This window comes from Camelus dromedarius, chromosome 21 (assembly GCF_036321535.1).
Source record: "Camelus dromedarius isolate mCamDro1 chromosome 21, mCamDro1.pat, whole genome shotgun sequence".
NCBI lineage: Eukaryota > Metazoa > Chordata > Mammalia > Artiodactyla > Camelidae > Camelus > Camelus dromedarius.
The window spans coordinates 19,935,764-19,956,173 of NC_087456.1; the positions used below are offsets into that span (position 1 = coordinate 19,935,764).

General features: G+C 36.2%; 2 protein-coding genes across 4 annotated transcripts in view; one reads left to right on the forward strand and one right to left on the reverse strand.

Annotated features, from left to right (window-relative positions):
* Window positions 1–16,770, forward strand: part of CNST (consortin, connexin sorting protein) — a 73,045-nt gene extending 56,275 nt beyond the window's left edge. For all 3 annotated transcript variants that reach the window (XM_010992373.3, XM_031438492.2, XM_064477252.1), the window contains 2 exons: window positions 10,442–10,577; window positions 13,463–16,770. In XM_010992373.3, the coding sequence (XP_010990675.3) occupies window positions 10,442–10,577; window positions 13,463–13,668 (342 nt within the window). In that variant the 3' untranslated portion in view covers window positions 13,669–16,770. The remainder of the gene's footprint in view (window positions 1–10,441; window positions 10,578–13,462) is intronic.
* LOC105099525 (large ribosomal subunit protein uL23-like) lies at window positions 8,413–8,883 on the reverse strand. The gene has a single exon (XM_064477006.1). It carries the CDS (start codon window positions 8,881–8,883, stop codon window positions 8,413–8,415), a length of 471 nt encoding a protein of 156 aa, XP_064333076.1.
* Window positions 16,771–20,410: the final 3,640 nt, after the last annotated feature.

A 20,410-nucleotide genomic window follows, 5' to 3' on the forward strand; every position in this document is an offset into this window, starting at 1 on the left:
TTTACCTTTTAGGTATAAACTGTGAAGACAGACTAGAGTGCTCCTGTTTGAGTCTCCCTGCCTACCCTAAAGAACATTTATGGTGGGGCAGTGCTGTTAAATTAACATTATATTACAATTAAATGGGATAGTCCTTTCTCAAGCTCATAATGGCAGTTTTTCCTCTAGATGACACCTAGCAGTTGAAACTATGTGTATATACATTTTAAAGCTGCCTTTCCTGTGAAGTTACTTTTTATACATGATGGTTCCCTTTCCTAAAAGTCTTTTGGTCTGTTAAATTATGCTGTTTTAAGAAACCCCAAAAGTTCCGTATGACTAACAAAACTGATTGACTTTCCTATGCTGATGCGAAACAGATTGTTTCTGAATACTTTCTTCTCCATTCTGAAAAGTATACTTTAATAAAATCTGCCTAACTGTGTCAGGAAGTTTTTAAAATTTCAAAAATAAAAAGCACTAATGCTTACTATTTTCTTAATACCTTAAGAATGAAGTTTTGGGCTAAGTAAAATGTTCAGGGGTTTGCTTATAAGTGCAAACTTTTTTTTTAATCCAAACATTATTTCATGCTTTTAATGGAATTGTACGAAGGATATCTTCCATGTGTCAGGTGCTAAGGATACAGTGAGGCATCAAATGAAGTTCTTGGCGTTTTGGGGGTTCTCTGCTGCCACACTTGTCCATACTTTTGCTAACAGAGGATACAGAACATAATTTCTTAATAACTCAACAATAAGAATAATATTTTTTACACTCTCAGGAGCCGCTGAGGCTCGTGAGCCTGCTTTCCTCCACATCACTGTGCTATCCTACTGAGTCTTTCTCTCCCAAATCTGTCGTTTCTTCCTGTCAGTGACTCTGCCCTTCACAGATTTCCTTACTGCTTGTCACTCTTTCTCCCACTGTGTTTATGGTAGAATGTAATGGTATGTTCTTTCATTGCCAGTTTTCCCTTCTTTTCTTGTGTCTCTGCTTTCATTTTCTTGTGCCACTTCTGCATTGCTCAGCTCTGGGTTCAGTGGAACTTGGCTTTGATAACCATTACCAGCACAGTGAAAGTATTTACTGTGTTTTTTTAAGCAATTAGGTTCATCACTTAAAATGAAACAATTTTTATAAAGTCCCATCAAGAACTAAAAATGTGTACACTAATTTAATTTGTTAAAATAGAGACATGTAGAAGTGAAACTTTCCTGGGTTTGGGAACCTTTTTCAAAACCAGAATAATTTTGCTAAGTCAGATGATAGCTTGTTATCTGAAGCATTGCTGTTCTTTCTTATATAAAAAAGAGCATGACACACCATCATGAAAAGTATAATCTCCACTGTTTTAAAAAAGCATCAGAAACATTTACGCTCATTTTACAGATTTTTAAGAAAAAAGTTTATCACGTGTTGAGTGTCAGCAAGTTAGAGAGATTCACTCATTTATTCCCTCATTGAGTAATTATTATATGAGTAACTTCTCTGTGAGTGCCATGATATTACATATGCAGTGATTAAAAATTCAGAGAAGGATGCTATATGTATGAAACCTTCAGTCTAACAGTTGTCTGACTGCAAATGTTACCTGTTTGCTGAGTTTGAGTATCCCGGTTTTGGGGAAAAGATGAAATTTTATCTCAGTACCCATAATATACTGACATGATTATCTCTTAATGTCAGAATCCAAACTCATTTTACCCAGGAACCTAGTAATGCTAACAGATCATTGACTTGCTTAGTTTTAGAACCTGGAAGGGTTGCATTATCTTCTCTTTAAACTCTTGAGCTGTTCCTAGAGTCACAACCTTAGAGAGGAAATATGCTATACAAATTCAGGGCGGCATTAGGACCCAACTTCATACAGCTAATAAAAGATCACTCAGCTTAGGATAGACTGTTACATGTTTTAGGGGTGAGGGAGTTGTTTTGTTTTCTAAATAAGTAACACATCAAATGTTGGGTAAATTTTATAAAAATTAATCTATTCACAGTGAAAATAATCATAGTATGTAATTCAGCGATCCCTTTGTGGGCAGATTTTAGCAGTATGATATGCCGTATGGAGATAAACCATTTTTCTTCATTAACATACATGTGTGTGATCTGTTTGTAGAGATATTGTATGTTCAGAAAACTCTATTAAATGCTTCAGATTCAAGTGATTTTTTTAAGTGATTTTTGTTTTTAGAAATGATACCATAATATGATAGCTGGAGAAGAAGCTACTCCGCTACTGCTTTAAAAAGCTTTTAATGTGAAAGAGGACAAAATATGTTTCCTACCTTCTGTCTACCTTGGCAACATTTGCTGATATCCTCAGGTCTACCTGTCTCACGGGAAACAAAATAGAGGAGGACATAACCTAGAACTTTCTGATGGGGAGAAAGATGACAACCCCAAATTGCTGCCGGGTTTGTCTTCAGAGAAGCTATCTAATCTAAGTGACTTCTGCCCAGTAGTCATCTCTGTCTCTTGGCTAAGATCACTGGGATCGGTGAAGTTAAGTTACATTAAGACTAGCCACTGGGGGATTCCCTTACCAGCTGAAGATTGGAGGCTAGGACTAAGCAGTAGGATTTTAGGAAATTATGTAGTTAGCTGTTCTATAAATCTCGGACAAAGGAGGGTCTTAGAAACAGCGATCATGATGTTCTTGAATGACTCTCTTCAGGAAAGCGGAAGTCCAGCTTCATCACAATAGAGGAAATACAGTTCTCCAGTAATAAAAGAGGGCTCATGGAAAATGCTTGACTCAGGGTTTATGTAAGTGCCTAAAGCGCCCCAAAGGATTATCCAGGGATTACCTATTTTCCTTTGTGCCAGATGGCCTCATCTTTGCTTTTCTTTTTTATCCTGCCCTCTAAATTTTCTAGTTAATTAATGCCGCTCTTGTTTATGATGTCTCTTGCACCCAGCTTCTTTTCTTTTCCATTTTGGTTATTCTTTTAATTTACATCTTTACTGCATCTTCCTGGACTTTTGCAATAGCTACTTAATAAGTTTCCCCATTCCTCATATCCTCTTCTTCCCCCACAAATTGCCTTACATTAGCACTCTATAAACTTGAGGTCTCAAACTGATACCCAAAGGGGCCAATCAGGCAACAGAAGTAAATGAAATGACTTAGTTGTAGAGAGATAGGGAGAATGTTCCCATGCTTTATCTAGAAAACTGAACAGCTTTTAAAATGCTATAGATGAAACCAAACACACCAGAGGGTCTGGATGTAACACACAGACTGCTAAATCTTTGCTATAAAATAATTTTTGCTTGTCAGTGTCCTCCCACAAATCCATTTGGCTCCAGAATAAGGGCTGTACTGTGTGACTTAGTATTCAGGACTCTTGGTAATCTGGCCCACTTTACCTTTCCAACAGCAGGTCCTACTGGTTCCTTTGTTCTCAACCTGTACTGCAGTCAGCCTGGCCTCCCTGCTGCCTCCCAGATACCCCTTGCAAATTGTTACCTTCTGTGTTAGTCTGCTCTGGAGTGATGAATTCCTTTCTATGTGTTTATTTCTTCTCAATTCTCAAGATCTAGGTATCTAGATTGTGCCTTTTTAGCATGATGAGTGCCAGGCACAATGCCTGCTGTGGGCAGTACCCAGTAATTGCTGGCTGCTGCCGTTATTTCTTGATCACTGAAGTCCATAATGCTTATTCCTTTCAGACTACTCTGACTTTTAAATGAGAGAGGAGCTTGAGCACAATTCCTCCTAAAGTCTTATCTACCTGTAACATTCCCTTGTTATTATCGGGTGCACACATGCACATGTGCATAGCCTTCTACATCAAAGTGCAAACTCCTTAAGGACAGGGATCCTGTTGAATACATTTTTGTACTGTCTACAAAGCCAACACAGATTATTGTAAACAACAGCCACCTGTACACGGTAAACCTTCCCCCACCGTTCTTTCTTTTCTTTAATTTTCTTCTTCTTTTTTAACCTAGTTCGCTTAGAAAATAAATCACCTTTAAGGATAGATTTAGTTTTGATTATATTAATGAAAAAAGCTATGTTATTCAAATAAGTATGGGCTAGGTGCTCTCTCTGTATCAGCTGCTCATCTGTATATTCATTTGCTCTTTGGCATATTTATTGAGCACCTACTATATTTTAGAAACTAAGGAGGCACCAGTGAACACAGATCAAGTCCCTGCTCTTGTGATGCTTACTCTCTGGAGGGAGAGACACATAATAAAAACGTTCACATACAAATAAACAACACAGTTGCCAATATTGGTAGCGGCTCTGAAGAAATCTCAGCAGGGTGCAGGGGAGGTAGGGAGACTATAGTGATGGGTGGGGTGGAGGAATAGACTCTGTTAACCAGGGTGTAGGGGAAGGCAATGGTCAGCAGAAGGGCCAGCAGAGCTGAGTGCAGTGAACAAGAGAATAGCAGAAGTTCAGGTGGAGAAGGCAGGCTGGAGATTTTTCCTATAGGACCTTGTAGACCAGGGTAAGGAACTGGAATTAAATTTAAATGATGTGGAATTTTGAAATGGATTTTGAGCAAAAGATTTTATGTGATTTGTTTCTTGGCTGCTCTGTGGAGACCAGAATAATAGAGGCAGGGGCCAAAGAAAGGAGACCAGTCTGTTTATTGCAATTATTCAGACGAGAAATAATGAAGGACTCAGTTTGTAGCATGGATATGGTGAAGATATATTTTTGAAGGAGGAGCTAACAGGATTTGGTAGTGGATTAGATATGGGGTAAGTGGTGAGGAGCAGTTTTGAGGAGAAGAGAATCCAGAGTTCTTATTTGGAATCTACCTATTTAAACGATTTATTGGGAGTTAAAAAGTGGGGTGGTATCTTGACATTCTTACCATTTCTTTTTCTACTTTATGTATATTAAATTGTCCTTTTAAGCAAACAGAGACTAATTACAAAAACACGAGGTAGTGCCTAATCCAAAAACTTAGATACACTATGAAATTCATATTTTTATTTTAAAAAATTTTTTTCCTTTTTAAATTGGTCTTTTAAAAATTCAGCATCAACATACTTCATCATTGTTTGATCTTTGCTCTCTTCATACTGCGGTGTTCTAGGATGCATCATCGTGGGGTCAGAGATCGCCACCATGTTCTTTCTAGAAGATGGCTTTCCTCCACAGAGCAGCCTCCTCTTGCTCCAGCTGTGAATCGTTATATTAATTTGCTGTACTGGTAGACGTAACGTTAATCTACTTCCAGATTAATTGAATGACACAAAGGATCTTTCATCTAACCATCTCCTCCCCCATGTCTCTAGATTGATGGATTTAGCCATTAGTTTAAGTATCTCTTAATTCAGGTTATGTGTAAAATAAGGATTTGTTGCTAGAGACAGAGTACTTTGGAAAGACAAAAGAAACTTAGTATAAGAAGCTAAACTGAGAGAGCTTAAATAAGCTGCTTATATCTGTAGCACTAATTATTAGCAGAGTTTGAATACAAACTCAAGATTAAACCTCTTGCCATTTCCCTAATGTGAAAAGATCTTATTTTCTATGATTATTAAAATTTTGCTTAGTGTCATTTGTTATAATGTATATTACAATTAAAGTGAGAGGAACAGAATGTTCAAATAAACCTAATAAATTCCTTTTGTCTTCATCTGTAAAAGGGGATTGATAATGCCTATATAATAGAGTTGTAAAGATTAATTATGCCATATTATGTAAATGTCTTTACATAAGCTGTACAGATTCATTAAATTACAGTTTTTATTATGGAACTCAAATCTGAAGGACCAGGCAGAGAACCATCACTTGTTCCTTCAGTGAAGAATGGTAGCAGAAAATTTGACATGTTTCTATAGTGAAATCGCTGGCATTTAAGCTATTTATAACATACTGATATGATTTCTGAATATTAATTCTCAAGTTAGTTGGAAGTCAAGCATATGTTCCTGTTCAAAATTTACCAACCTTGAGTTTCAGGGCTGGGTAGAGCCTAGATCATTAAAAGAGTATTATTTGTTATCTATTTTCTCCAAATTTAAGGAAGCAGTTCTAATAGCAAGGCCTTTCTGAATGTTTTCCTTGTCACTTTATGATTTCCTATGCCAGGGGAGTTGCAAATAATTTTGTTTTTGCAGCCAGTTGACTCCTAAAATACTATTTAAGATGATTATTGATGATTATTTGAGGGAAGTGCAGAAGACCTGTTTATTTACAAATATACAGAGCTAGGTCAGGAGGATGTTTTGTTATTTGTTTTAATTCTGCATTTCCTCATAGACTACCACCAGTAACAGTTACACTAATTACAGCTTAGACATTCTGTTCTCAGTGGGAAGATTTGGCATATTTTGGTAGGAAAGTAATTTGGTAATTGAAGTGGGAAACTAAATTCGGTTTTAAAGCTTTACTTTTTGGTGTTTTAAATTTCTTTGCCTTGTAATATTGACATTATGGTAAAAAATTAAAAGGCATGGAAATGTTTTTTAGGAGTAGTTTGAAGAAGACATGTTTCTATGTGCCCTAACTCAGCTTCCCAACTGACTTAGAAACACTTGGCAGTCTTTTGAATGAGACCCTATGTTTCACTGCCTTGGTGTGGTAAGTAGGAATTTCTGTGCTAGGGGTAGGTTCTAAGACCTTTGCCCAAAACTCTTGCCAGAACAGAAAGAACCACACCCACCTGTCTTCTAGGAGTTTCACCCTTGGTTTGCATCTCCTGTGCCTAAACTTGGTCCCCTCAGTTAGATAAGAAAGGTCCCTGGAGAAGATTCCCTGAGCAAGACTGAAAGGAAATGGAAAAGAGCACATTCTTACACTCCAGACACTGGAGCAGGCCTGCTGAAACAAAAGGTTCTTGGTGGGAGAGAAGGGAAAAGAAAGTAAAGGCTGTGGTTAGATTTTTTAGCCAAGAGTTGAGAGTGGAGTGGGGAGGGTGTCAAGACAAAAAGTTGGCTCACCCACACAACTGCAATTTCTCATACTTCTTCACTCTTTCAAAAATTTGTCAAAGTTCATTACCACCCACAGTAAATAAGATGCGGCCGCTTGCGAAGGCTTGTATCTCTCAACTGCCTGACTTCCAGAGCCAAACTCCCAAGGTTAGGCCAAGCAGAACCTAAGGTAGGGGCCTAACATCTGCTACACTAGGACTAATTCTAGGACTTGAAAGTACATTCTGTCTTTCCAGATGATTTTGAGAGTTTCTCTCAGTCTTTCAACATCCATTTATTCATATTTGCAGTCTTTTTTTTTTTTAAGGTATCTCTTTTTAAATTTTATTTTACTGAGTTATAGTCAGTCTACAATGTTCTGTTAAATTTCCAGTGTAGAAAACAATTTTTCAGTTATACATAAACATACATATATTCATTGTCACATACTTTTTCACCGTAAGCTACCACAAGATCTTGTATACATTTCCCTGTGCTATACAGTAAGGTATCTCTTTTAAATGAGATTTTTCTTTTTTGTTAGTGCCTGCAGGAATTTCAGCTGAGATGATTTTCTGGCAGAAATTCTAGATGACCCCTCAGCTAGATCCAGCTTGACCAAACATAGACAATTCACCAGGGATTGAGAATTTATTTTTCTGCTAATATGCTGAATCAAAACATGCCATGTGCTTCGAAGCATGTCTAGCTGACATTGAACATCATGTTGAAAAAATACTGATTATTTTGTAAAGCCTTTTAAACGGGTTTCCTTGACCTAATCAGCATACTTTGGAAAGGTACAAAGGAGATGCAAAACTTCTTCTTTTTTTTTTTTTTACATTTTTTTTATTGAGTGATAGTTATTTTACAATGTTGTGTCAAATTCTAGTGTAGAGCACAATTTTTCAGTCATACATGAACATATATATATTCATTGTCACATTTTTTTTCGCTGTGAGCTACCACAAGATCTTGTATATTTTTCCCTGTGCTATACAGTATAATCTTGTTTATCTGTTCTGCATTTTAAAATCCCAGTCTGTCCCTTCCCCATATTTGCAGTGTCTTTTGATTTACTATTGGGTCTGTTGAATTTACAGGTTCAAAACAAGTATCACAGAGATATACAATTAATAGTAATGCAACTCTGGGGCTCACCTTTGAAACTGTTCTTAATAGGACTGTTTTTTCTAAGTGGTTAAAACAACTTGGAAATGTGAAGTCACTCTTGGTAAATGTACTGTTTTGTTTTATGCAGAAAATAGTGAATGAATCTATGAAAACTCCCTTTTTTATATTTATTAAAATTTTTAAAAGTCATTGATATGTCTTTAGTAGTGACATGTTCATTAAAATTAATTTCCATTTTCCATCTCTTACTCTTTAGAAACTTACTAGGACTTCTTTCCCTCCCTCAGATACCCAGTTTCAGCAAGGTACTTATAAAGTCACTTTTCTTTGTTGTATGAGGAGGCTTTTTTTGTTTTTGTTTTTAATAGTGAAAAATTTTATATTTAGAATTAGCCAGCTGGACTTAGTTTAGATGATTCCAATTTTGTTGGCAACATCCAGAGCATCATAGTCAGGAGCCAGTTGTATGAATGCCTTTTTCTCTCCATCGGGCCTGATGAGGCTGTTGACCTTGGCCACGTCAATGTCATAGAGCTTCTTCACAGCCTGTTTGATCTGGTGCTTGTTGGCCTTGACATCCACAATGAACACAAGTGTGTTGTCATCTTCTGTCTTCTTCATGGCTGACTCAGTGGTCAGGGGAAACCTGATGATGGCATAGTGGTCAAGCTTGTTTCTCCTAGGGGCACTCTTCCGAGGATATTTGGACTGCCTTCTGAGCTGCAGTGTTTTGGGCCATCGGAAGGTGGGTGACGTCTGGATCATCTTTCTTTTGTGGATGTGAATGCCTTTCAGCACTGCTTTCTTGGCCTCCAAAGCCTTTGCTTTGGCTTCAGCTTTGGGAGGGGCAGGAGCTTCCTTCTTCACTTTCGGCGCCATCTTCGTGAAAAGTGAGGAGGCTCTTTAATGTTGCTGCTTTCTAAAGAAAGATTTGAAAGACTTTCCACATTTGTACTTCTCATTTTGATGTCACTAAAGTACTTCAGCTTTCTCAAAAGAAGGACATTATCTGAAATACACATTTTCTCTAAAAACAGTAAATTGCTAACTTACTGATTTTTTTTTTTTTTTAGATAATGCTTTCTGTAGACTCATATTCAGGGAAGTCCAGGAGAAGACTATGTTGAGTTATTTGGCTCTAAAAGCCTTGAGTTATAAAAAGAACTAATAGAATCTGTAATATTTATGTGTAACTTATTATCAGAGATGGCTGGCTGGAACTGGAAGTCATATTAAGTATTTTATGCCATTGATCAGATGGCAGTCCTCAGCTGACAGTGGTCTCATACTAGCAAGTCCCTGACATCTCCAGTGTTAGGCCCACAATGCCCACCTATGTCATCACCTCCAGCTTGTCTAAGCAGGCAACTCGCAGGTTAACTTCTGTGAATCAACCTACTGCTGAGGTGGGGGCCTTTCATAAGGCCTCTGCTTCCCAGCCTGGCTCTACCAACTCATTCTCTTCTTCTTTGTCCCTACACCTCAGAGTCTTTTAACTCCGAAATGGCAAGGAGTTTTTGTCTTTGTTCCTAAGTCAAGGGTGGGGTGGAGGCAAAAGAGAGGTGCCCAAGTAAAAACCAGAAGACAGCATAGAGAGGGGTAGGGGTGGGGAACTAAAAAGATAATAGCAAACTTTTCCTATGAAGGGCCAAATATTGGATATTTTAGACTTTATGGTCTGTTCTCAGTTCTGCCATAGTAGCAACCATACACAATATGTAGATGAATGGGCTTGTCTGTGTTCCAGTTAAATTTTATTTATAAAACTAGACAGCAGAACTTTGGCCTACTGGCCACAGTTTGCCAACTTCTGCATACTACAAAGTATATCCCTAGTAAACTGGCTCTAAGAAATATTCTAGAAGAGAAGTCCTAAAAATATTTAGAGCACTAGGGCATTATTTAGTAAATGCATAGTTTCTCAGAGGAACTGAGGACAACACTCATTTTGATGTTAAAAGTTGGCGTCAGATATATTTTAAGTCTCGTATTCATTTCTTAAAAACTGCTGAAGAATGAAAAAAGCAGCAGTGAATTATCAGCCTCTGTTATACAGCAAAACCCAGCACTAATGATTAAGCAGAGAGGGGCTGTAAGGGATCATTTTACAAATGACTTAACAGGAAAGCGGAGCTATAAAGCAGGGTAGTTAATGGAAGCCTGATTTCCAGTCCGTGCTGTGTCACACTGCCTGGCCCTGGAATCAATTCAGGGCTTTAGAGAAACACTCAGAGTTTTAGCGTATATGTTTGGCAGTCATCTTTATAGAAGTGAAAGTATTATTCTGTTAGATTTTGATGATTGTGTTTTTTTCCCATAGGAATTGGATAAATCTCTATTACCCGTTGAATTGAATTAGCCTTATTACCACTGCAGGTAAAACATCATTGATAAGTCCCCCCATAATATAACACACAGTTCTTCTAATTTCTGACAGGTTGTTCCAGCTGAAGGATTGGTCTCTATATTAAAGAAGAGGAATGATACTGTAGGAGATCATCCTGCCCAGATGCAGCAGAAACCATCTAAGCGAAGAGTGAGGTTCCAAGAAATAGATGACAACTTAGATCAAGGTAAAGTGCTCAGCACTGTGTCCAGTGCAGAGTTGATTAGTGTTTTGCTGAAACAATGAATTAATGTGCAATACGGTGTTTGCTAACGGGATTTGTAAAGAATATGTGTACTTAGTTTGATTCTCTGTGTTTCTTCACGGAAGTTAAAGCAACTCTCATCAGTTCTTAAATAATTCGTAAGCATTTTGTTTGCTCAAATAAGTAAGCAAGTTGCAACATTTATCTCATTGCCTTCCTGTCCTGCAGATAGTCCTCAGTGTTCCAGGCCCATTTCAGTTTCCTTGTTCAGTGTTTTATTTTCTGAGGCTTGTTTTTTGTTATTAGTAAGCCTGCTATTTTTGTCTTCTTTTCAGTAGCAGTTAATACTTCTTCTTGATTGATGTGGAAAATATTTATGGATTACAAATATATTCTCTTTGGCGATTTCTTCTTGACTCTATAGAAAAATGTGTCTTTCAAGAGCAGCAGTTTAACACCATTGCTAGTTTGATTTTTCCCTCCTGGGTCTATATTTAAGGTGGTTGTTCAGTTTCCCTAAGGCCTGGGTAAATCAGGGTGAGTGGAAATAGAGCCAAGAACCTGTCAGTATGCTTTTCATGTTCATAAAACAACTGCACTGTTAAAATAGCAGTGTCAGCATGTAGATATCCTTTCTAAGTATGACAGAAAGTGGTAACAGTGGAGGTTTCTAAATTTTTACAATTATAAACTGATAGGCACCTTGGAAATAATGTGTTCCCACCCCTCATTTTACCTCTGCACCTTACTTATAGCTATCACAGTCTTCTCGAGATAAAGTGCTCAGTTCTTTGTACTAATTGGTACTGAATCATTGCAAACTAGGAGGAACCCTGGATTTAGTCCCTATTTCATTTAGTCCCCATCTCATCTTAGACTAAGTCACTTAATTTATGCTCAGTAGCCACCTATGCCTCTTGGCTTCCATGTTGGACAGCACAGCTCTAAACATTTTCAGTGCATGTAGATAAAACAAAATAGATGTTTTTAACTAAACTGTATTTAAATGTTTTTATATAAATATATGATAATGAAGAAATATCTGAAAAAATACATAAACTAGATTGTTAATGAAGATAAGTGGGTGGGAGGAAATCATGCCAAAAAAAGAAAAGATGGTAAAAATAATATACTGACCAAAAACCAAAACACAACATGAATGATATGATCGTATTTATTTGTGTGTATAAAAATTATATTTGCATATGTTAGTATAAACTATTAAATCTATTACTACCTATTAGCTGTTAAAATCTATTAAACTATAAATGTGTGATTCACAGGACAATATGATTTCATAATCCTACTTCTGTAAAAATCCTGAAACCACATGTGTTTGATCTGGAAGGACTCACACCAAATTTAAGTGATGCCCCTTGGGTGAGAGGGGAATATGATTGGGTAGGAGAAAAAGGGAGAGTAGTCCCTTAGGCTCTTAGATACTTTCATGTTTAAATTTTTATCAGGAAAATATATTCACATATTACTGTAAATTTTCCCAAATAAATTGTATTTTGTTTATATTAGAGTCTATGAGATTTGTACTCTTTTAATTATAAAAGTAATATATGCTAATCATGAAAAAACTCAGACAGTAATGAAGTAAAAAAGTGTAAGTTCCTCAGTCCTCCCTTGGGGGTTTCCCCCAGGTGTTGATTGAAGTTTCTTACCATCCTTTCACAACACATTCTGTATATGTGTATGCATATGTGTGTATACACACTGACTCATACATGTGTCTTTTTTTTTTTTAACACAAATGGGTTCATTGTATACTTTTATACACTTCTTTTTAATTTAACCATCAATCATGGGCATCTTTCTGTGAAGAACCTAGTAAATTTATTTCATTCGGTTAAACAATTGCATAGTGTTCATGATATGAACATCTTGTAATTATTTATATCAGTCTAACTAAAATAACTAAGTTATTCTGAACTTCCTGTTATAACAAACTTTGCTACAGTGAACATGCTTGTGAATATGATAGTGTGTGTTGTGCCGACCTATAGGCTAATTCCTGAAAGTGGATTTGCTGGGCTAAATGATCAGGACCATGTGTCCCAGTTGGCCTCACGCAGTCTTTGTTCCTACCTATTGTCCCAGCATTGCATTCAGTTAATACTCTTGCACTCTCAAAAGTACCCCAGTCTGGACAATAAATTAATTTAAAAGGTTAATAGATACTGCCAGATTACCTTCCAAGAAGGTTTCGGTACACCCTCATCATGCTGGTTGTAAAACTTCTTAGTCTTTTCCACATATTTTTTATTTTTCTTTAATTGTAAGTGATCATTAAGACTTTCAGCCAGAGAATATTTTCTTCAATGTAGAAAGACTTATGTGGACATTTTTATTAAAAACAAACCTGCCAAAGTTGTTTAAAAAATAGAAATTATTGTAGTAGCTAGAACTTCACCATTCTACTGAATGGTAAAATTGAATATTACTAATATGCAAGATCCCAAAGACATTTTTTATTGTTTAATATCAAATTGAATTTGCTTAAAGATGGTCCCATGGTGTGAACTCCAAAGATACTATAATAGTGAGGTTATAATTTGTATTCTAAAATAACACTGTGAGCACATCAGAAAAGTACTGCATTTTCCTTCTTTTTTATGGAAATGGTTATATTTATTGTGTAAATGAGCTAGTTTTAATTTTAGCATTCACAAGCTCCACAAGCATGTATCTCTGTGGTAACTAATAGGTCCTTGTATGATCCTTAGGGGCACTGGCTCTCTGTCAGTGACTGCCACAGAGGACTAACATTAGAAACACTGTTACCTTAATCAACAGAAGACAGCAGATACTAGGATTTCATTTTGTGCCAATTTAACCTTACTCTGTTTTCGTATTTGCAGATGAAGTTGGAAGTGGTTCCTGCATTTTACTGGTCTTGCTGTGCATAGCAACGGTTTTCCTTAGTGTTGGAGGAACTGCATTATACTGCACTTTTGGTGACATGGAGTCACCTGTTTGTACAGACTTTGCTGACAACATGGACTTCTATTACACTAAGCTACTGCAGGGAATGGCAGAACTTAAACACTGGATCTACCTCTCCTAGCAGCATTCAAGAGGGACAGGCATGCTGGCAGTGAAAATCAAAGAGTGAAACTTTCTAAACAGCTTTTATTTCAGGAGTTCTGTAACGTGCGCCCTCCTACCCCAGAGAGGAACCACAGACATCCGAAACAACAACTTTAAATGGCAATCCGGAGGAACTCTTTAAAATAATCCACAATATTTCAGGCAAATACTGATTTGAGCACTGTGGGTGGTAGGACTGATCTTTGGAGAGCATGTCCATCTCCTCCTTGCTGCTTCCTAGTGTAATGAGCTACACTGAGCAGAGTTAAACAGGGCAGTGCTGGAGCCAAACCTTTTTGGCTACCTTGTCAAGCTAGTGGTTAAAGGACACTTTTGGTTTACATTTGTTGGTCCAAAGACATTGCTTCCAGCCATCATGCAATAAGTTTGTGTGTAATGAAAAGGAATTACCTTATGGTTTTAATGTCTTTTTTAGTTCACCTTGGGAAGCTGTGTAATTTAGACTTTGTGCACTCTTTCCAGATTCTGTTTTCCATTTGTGAAATATGTGTGTGTGTGTGTGTGTTTCAGACAGTTATCATAAGCAAATACCCAACATGGAATAACAAAGATTATTCTTTTAACATGACTATAGATATGCAGGCACAAATCTTTCAAGAAGGCTTAACTGCGGGACAGATGAATTGTAGAAATCTTGGCCCTGAATTGAGAAGCTGTGACAGATGTGTGACAGTTAATTAGCTAGCCAGAAGTTAATCACAGGCCTATAGGTAAAATTAAAGCACTTCCTTCCTCTGAGTCTGAGGCATCCAGTATCATCATGGATTCAGTGCTTCCTGATATCATGAATGCTGGACTCAGTTCTGTAAACACTTACTGAGCACCTATCATATTCTAAGCATCTAAGAACCAGAATACAAAGGTAAATAAGATATTAGTTTCTGCTTTAGATGTTTTATGTAAAATAAACTAATACATTGGCAAATGAAATTAACTCATTATATATAATTCAGTATTAACAGATCATACATTCAGATGCTTGAATGTGCATTCATTATCATGGGCTTGATTTAGACCTGTTATGGGGTCATTAGGCGAAAATTCAATCATATCTTAAATAGAGAAATGTTTGATTTTTGTTTAAATCTGTCAGGTGGCATTTCCTTTTCCAAGGTACAGTGGTCTAACAATTAGGAAGCCTTGCTTTGGCTTTTTATATCATTGGCAGCATTCTAAAAGAAACAAAAAACACATGAATTATAATTTTTTAGCAATGATTATTATTTCATTTTTTTCTGTAGGATCATTTGAAGGAAAAAGACAGAAATTACTTTCTAGTTGTTACTGGCTGGTACAGTACCTCCCTTTGTGTTTCTGCTTATTTATTTAGACTTATGAATTTTAAAGGGCTTTTTAAATAAGTTGAAATTGTGTCATCGAGCATGCATTTGGTTATCCCAATGCTAGATATTTAATTACTGTGTCCCTAGGGTTTTGATTTTCTATAATTTCAGCTCAGTGTGTTTTTAGGATTGTTTATTTTTAAAGTGATGTTTTATTTTTACTTATAATACTGTTTGACTTGTCTGTCATGTCACCATGAACTATAATATTTTCAAGGATTATAGATCAAAGATATTTATTTAGAAGTGTACGAGATACTGAAATCTAGATTCCTTATACTTAAGGCTGATTTTATTAGAAGATTATTTTAATGTTCTATTATAAATTTTAAGAATTTGTATTCAGATTGTATGTAAAATATGTAAAATGTTGATGGTACTATCTATCTTGTGGTTCTTTAAAAGACATTCACAGTCTACTGTGAGGGGCATCCCCATCATAGACAGACCTCTTCTGTTTTACCCTCATGATTTCTAGTTACAGAAATTTGGTGATGCTGATTTCTGTCGGTTCTATGTCAAGATAAGTCAAAATTTCCCTCTCCTGTTCACATCTTCTCTTTTAGGTCACTATCGAAGTCCTAAATAATCGATAGTGTCATATTTGCATATTGGCCGCCAGGGCCGTTACTTCTGAAACTGAAGATTTCCTGGGAACCTTCACACTGAGGTGAAAGGATTGAGATAGTGTTTTGGTACTCTGGGGTCCAATTGAGTCTCAGAAAAACCATGTGTGTCCTCACTACTTCCCAGGGAGGGTAAGGTGAGCTCAGGAGTGTATTAATGTCTTGATTTAAAATAGGCATGAAATCTCACCTAGAAAATTAGGGCAACTTTTAAAAATATAATGGTAATTTATTGCATGAATTGGAGTAATTCCATCCGCTGATGAGAGAACTGTTATCTCACGCATAAAAAATTCATCCAGTTTTGCTATAATGTAATTTTTTCCTGTCATTTGAAAGTACTGACAACTGTTTGTAACTAATCTTCCTTAAGAACTGTATTTGAGGGTAACAGATCAAGCTTGTAATTTAAACACCAACAAAGTGTCTCAGAGAGTTTGTTTGAACCCCCTAGCTACTGAGAAAAACTGTTTTAGAGTGAAAGTAAAAGAATTCCAGAAGTTGGTTTGGCCCTGCAAGTAGATGGCCATCTATTTTGGGAAGTCTAATAGGTCCCTACGTAAAGGCCCCTCTGCTTCTAACACACCTCCCTATCTGCCTGAAACAACAGCTGAAATTTGCTCTAAAAATTAATTCCTTTAGATTTAAAAATAAAATCTCCCTGGGGGGTTTACCTTTATTGAGCTGTTTCATAATGCTAAGAGGATTTGAAACTTGAAGGTAGGCCTTATTTTGAAAGGACAGATTTGAATTGGGTCTTGCTGGAGTGGCAGGAGGATATGGAGTGGGAGTGGAAGAGTGAAGAAGGGGCAGGAATTGAGAAGCAAAAGAGGGAAGGTGGGAAAAGAACAAAGAAATCTTTTAGCTATTAACTTGTTTTGCTGAAGCTGGCTTTGTGGCATTTAATCCCTATCCAGAGAGAGACTGAATTTTTGTCTTTCCATTGACATGACCTTTATAACTCTGTTCATTTCTGTGGGTTCAGGTAATAGTAACTCACCCTTGTATACTAACTTATGAAGTGTATACAGTGCTTTCACATTTATTCATTTGATGCTTAGACAATAAACGCACATCCCTCAAATCCAAGTCTTGTAACTCCCAAATCCATTACACTTTCCCTTCTATCATGTAGCCTCTGTCCTCAAAAAGAATAAGAGTAATCTAGGGTTTATGGCACAAATTTCAGTGCCATCTGCTATTTTAACAACCTCAAAGATAAACATTTACTGAGCCTTATGTGCTAACCCTCTAAAAACTATAGTGAATTAAAATTTTCTCTAAGGAATTCTAGTAGCATTTAAATCTCTCTGGGAGAGAGAAAAGGTATGGTAACCTGTGAGCATCTCTTATTCCTAGTCCTAAGAAAAGTACTCCTAGATTCAACTTTTTGTCTGTGGCCCCAAGAACAGTGCAGAGTCTTGAGCAACAGTGTTTATCACTGTGCCTTGACAGACACTGGAATGCCTGCATTGTGTCTAATGCTGTGCTGGGTGCTGGGGCTTTTGAAACAAGAAATGGCACCAGCTTAAAGAAGTTAGCATCTGGTAAAGTAAATGTATTTGTGAAAGGGGAAAAAAAAAAGAAGAAATAGAGGATAATGCTACATATGGGGGTAGAAACGTGTGCTCATTCCTTCCTACCATGTATCATGCACTACTAGGAATAAAACAATTTTGTCTAGGCCACCTGTGTAGCAACTTGATAGACAGGACTCCTTTCTACCAACCAAAATTCTAGTAATTATTACGCTTTTCTTCTAGTTAGTATTTGTGGCATTAATAGCTGGTGGGCTTTCTAGCACCGGAAAGCTTCTTGGCAAGAGCCTTCTTCAAAACTGAGTCTGAATAACACTAAACAGCACTACTGAAAACATGACAAAACTCCAGGTCCAGATGCTTCTCTGGATAATTCTAACAATCATTTAAGCAAGAAATAATACCTATCCAACAAAAGTCTTTCAAAAGGAAAAAATACTTGCTAACTCATTTTATGAAACCAATATTACTCTAATATCAAAACTAGACAATAAGAATATATAACTGAGGACCATTATCATGAACTTAACCACAAAAATTCTTAACAAACATTAGTATATCCAATCTAATACTAAATAAAAAAAGGTTACATACCGTCATGACCAAGTGAGATCCCAGGAATACAGTGTTAGTTTAACATTCAAAAACCACTCAGTGTAATTCATCATTTTAACAAATAAAAGAAAAATATGCTCACACCAATTAATGTGTAAAATTCACACATCATGATAAACACTCAACAAACTAAGACTAGAAGTGAACTTCCTCCACTTGATCAAGGGCATTTCTGAAAAATGCACAGCTAAATATCAAATACTTCAAACAAACAGGGCAAGAATGTTCACTGAGATCACTTCTATTCAACATTGTACTGGATGTCCTACAGCAAGAAAAAAAAAAGGCATATCAATTGGAAAGGAAGAAATAAGCCTTTTTGCAAACGACGTGATTGTTTAAAAAAGTCCTAATGAATCTATTAAATGCTACTAGAATAAGTGAGTTTAGCAAGGTTACAAGATGCAGGGTCAATATACCAAAAAAAACCCCAATTATTTTTACCAATGAACAATTGGAAAATGAAATGAAAAACTCATGAAAAAATTCACTTTACTTACAATAGCATCAAGAACATGAAATCAGATTTATTTACTTAGATTTGTTACAAATCTAACAAAATATATGCAAAACCTGTACACTGAGATCTGTAAAACATTGCTGAAAGAAGCCTTAAATAATGGAGAGATGCAGTTTTTTTTTAATGGATTGGAACAGTCAATATTAAGATGTCAGTTCTCCCCAAACTGATCGGTAGACCTGACACAATCCCAGTCAGAATTCCAGCAATTTTATAAGTTGACAGACTTGATTTTAAAATGTGTTTGGAGATGCATGTGACCTAGAAGATGGCCAACAAAACTTTTAGAACAAAACTGGGGGACTTGTAACTCTTGGTTTCAGGACTGAATGCTACAATAATAAAACTGTGGTATGGCAAAAGTAATCCAGAAGTGGATCCAAATGTATATGTTCAAATGATCTGCCAAGGTGTCAAGTGGGGATAGGAGTCTTCAACAAATAATGCTGGAACAACTGTATAGCCTATTGGGAAATAAAATTAACATAGACTTTTACCTAACACAACACAAAAATTAACTTGAAATAAATGAATCTAAATGTGAAAGTTAAAACTATAAAACTAAAACAAACCAGGAGAAAATCTGTGTAAACTTTGAGTAAGCAAAGATTTCTTTGAATACAGAATATACAAACCATACAAGAAAAATGATTAGCTCAACTTTAAAAACGTGCTCTTTGAACATGATTAGGAAAATGAAAAAGCCAGCTGACAATTGGGGGGAAATTCAAAATACATTTATCTGGTAAAGGTCTTGTGTTCAGAATATGCAAATATCTCATGCAACTCAATCTTATAACAATCCATCTAAAAACTTTGAACACTCCTTTCAAAAAATATATACAAATGGCTAATGAGCATATGAAAAGATGCTGAGTATCATTAGCCATCAAGATGCAAATTAGAACTTTGAGCTACCACCACACACCTGCTAGGATGATTAAAGTTTAAAAGACTACACTACCCCCGGGAATGCAAGAGTGGTTTGGCGTAAGAAAATCAATGTAATACACAATAATAGAATAAGAGGGGAAAACTATGATTATCTCAACTGATGCAGAAGAAAAACATTTGACAAAAATCCAATATTCTTTCATGATAAAAACTCTCAAACTAGGAGTTGAAAGAACTTTCTCAACATGATAAAGGGCATTGGTGAAAAACCTACAGCTAACGTTGTGGAAGACAAAACTTTCTCACCAAGACCGGGAACAACACTATGTTCACTTCACCACTATTATCCAACTGTTCTGGAAGTTCTAGCCAGAACAATTAGACAAAAAAAAAAAAAAAAGCAAAATTGGAAAAAAAGGAAAACTATATTTGCAGATGAATTGTGACTATAATTGGAATCATAATCATATATAATATATGCATATATATTACATATGATTCCTAAATAACCCACAGGAAAGATGCTGGAGATAATAAAGTCAGCAAAGTTGCAGGCTACAAGGTGAGCCCACAAAATCAGCTGTGTTTCTATACACTAGCAATTAACATTAGGAAATAAAAAATTTCATGTGCAATATAATCTGAAAGAATAAAGTACCTAGGAATAAATTTGACCAAGGAGGAGAAGACTTGTACGCTGAAAACTACAAAACATTGATAAAGGAAATTAAAGACTATCTAAATAAAGGGAAAGGTATCCTGTGTTTATGGATAGAGAGACTATTGTTAAGATGCCAATAATACCTACAGTGATCTGCAGATTTAATGCAGTACCTATCAATCAAAATAACAGCTTTTTTTTTTTTTTTGCAGAAATGGAAAAGCCAATTATTAAATTCATATGGTAATGCAAGGGGACCCAGATAGCCCAAACAGTCTTGAAAAAAAGAAAGACAGAATTGGAGCCCTAACATTTTTCAGTTTCAACATTTACTACATAGATTCAGTAATCAAAACAGTGTGATGCTGGCATAAGTACAGACATATATTCCAGTGGAATAGAATTGAGAATCCAGAAATAAGCCCATACCTTTTTGACCAGGTGATTTTTGATGAAGGTGTCAGGACTATTCAATGGGGAAAGAATTCTCTGTTCAACAGA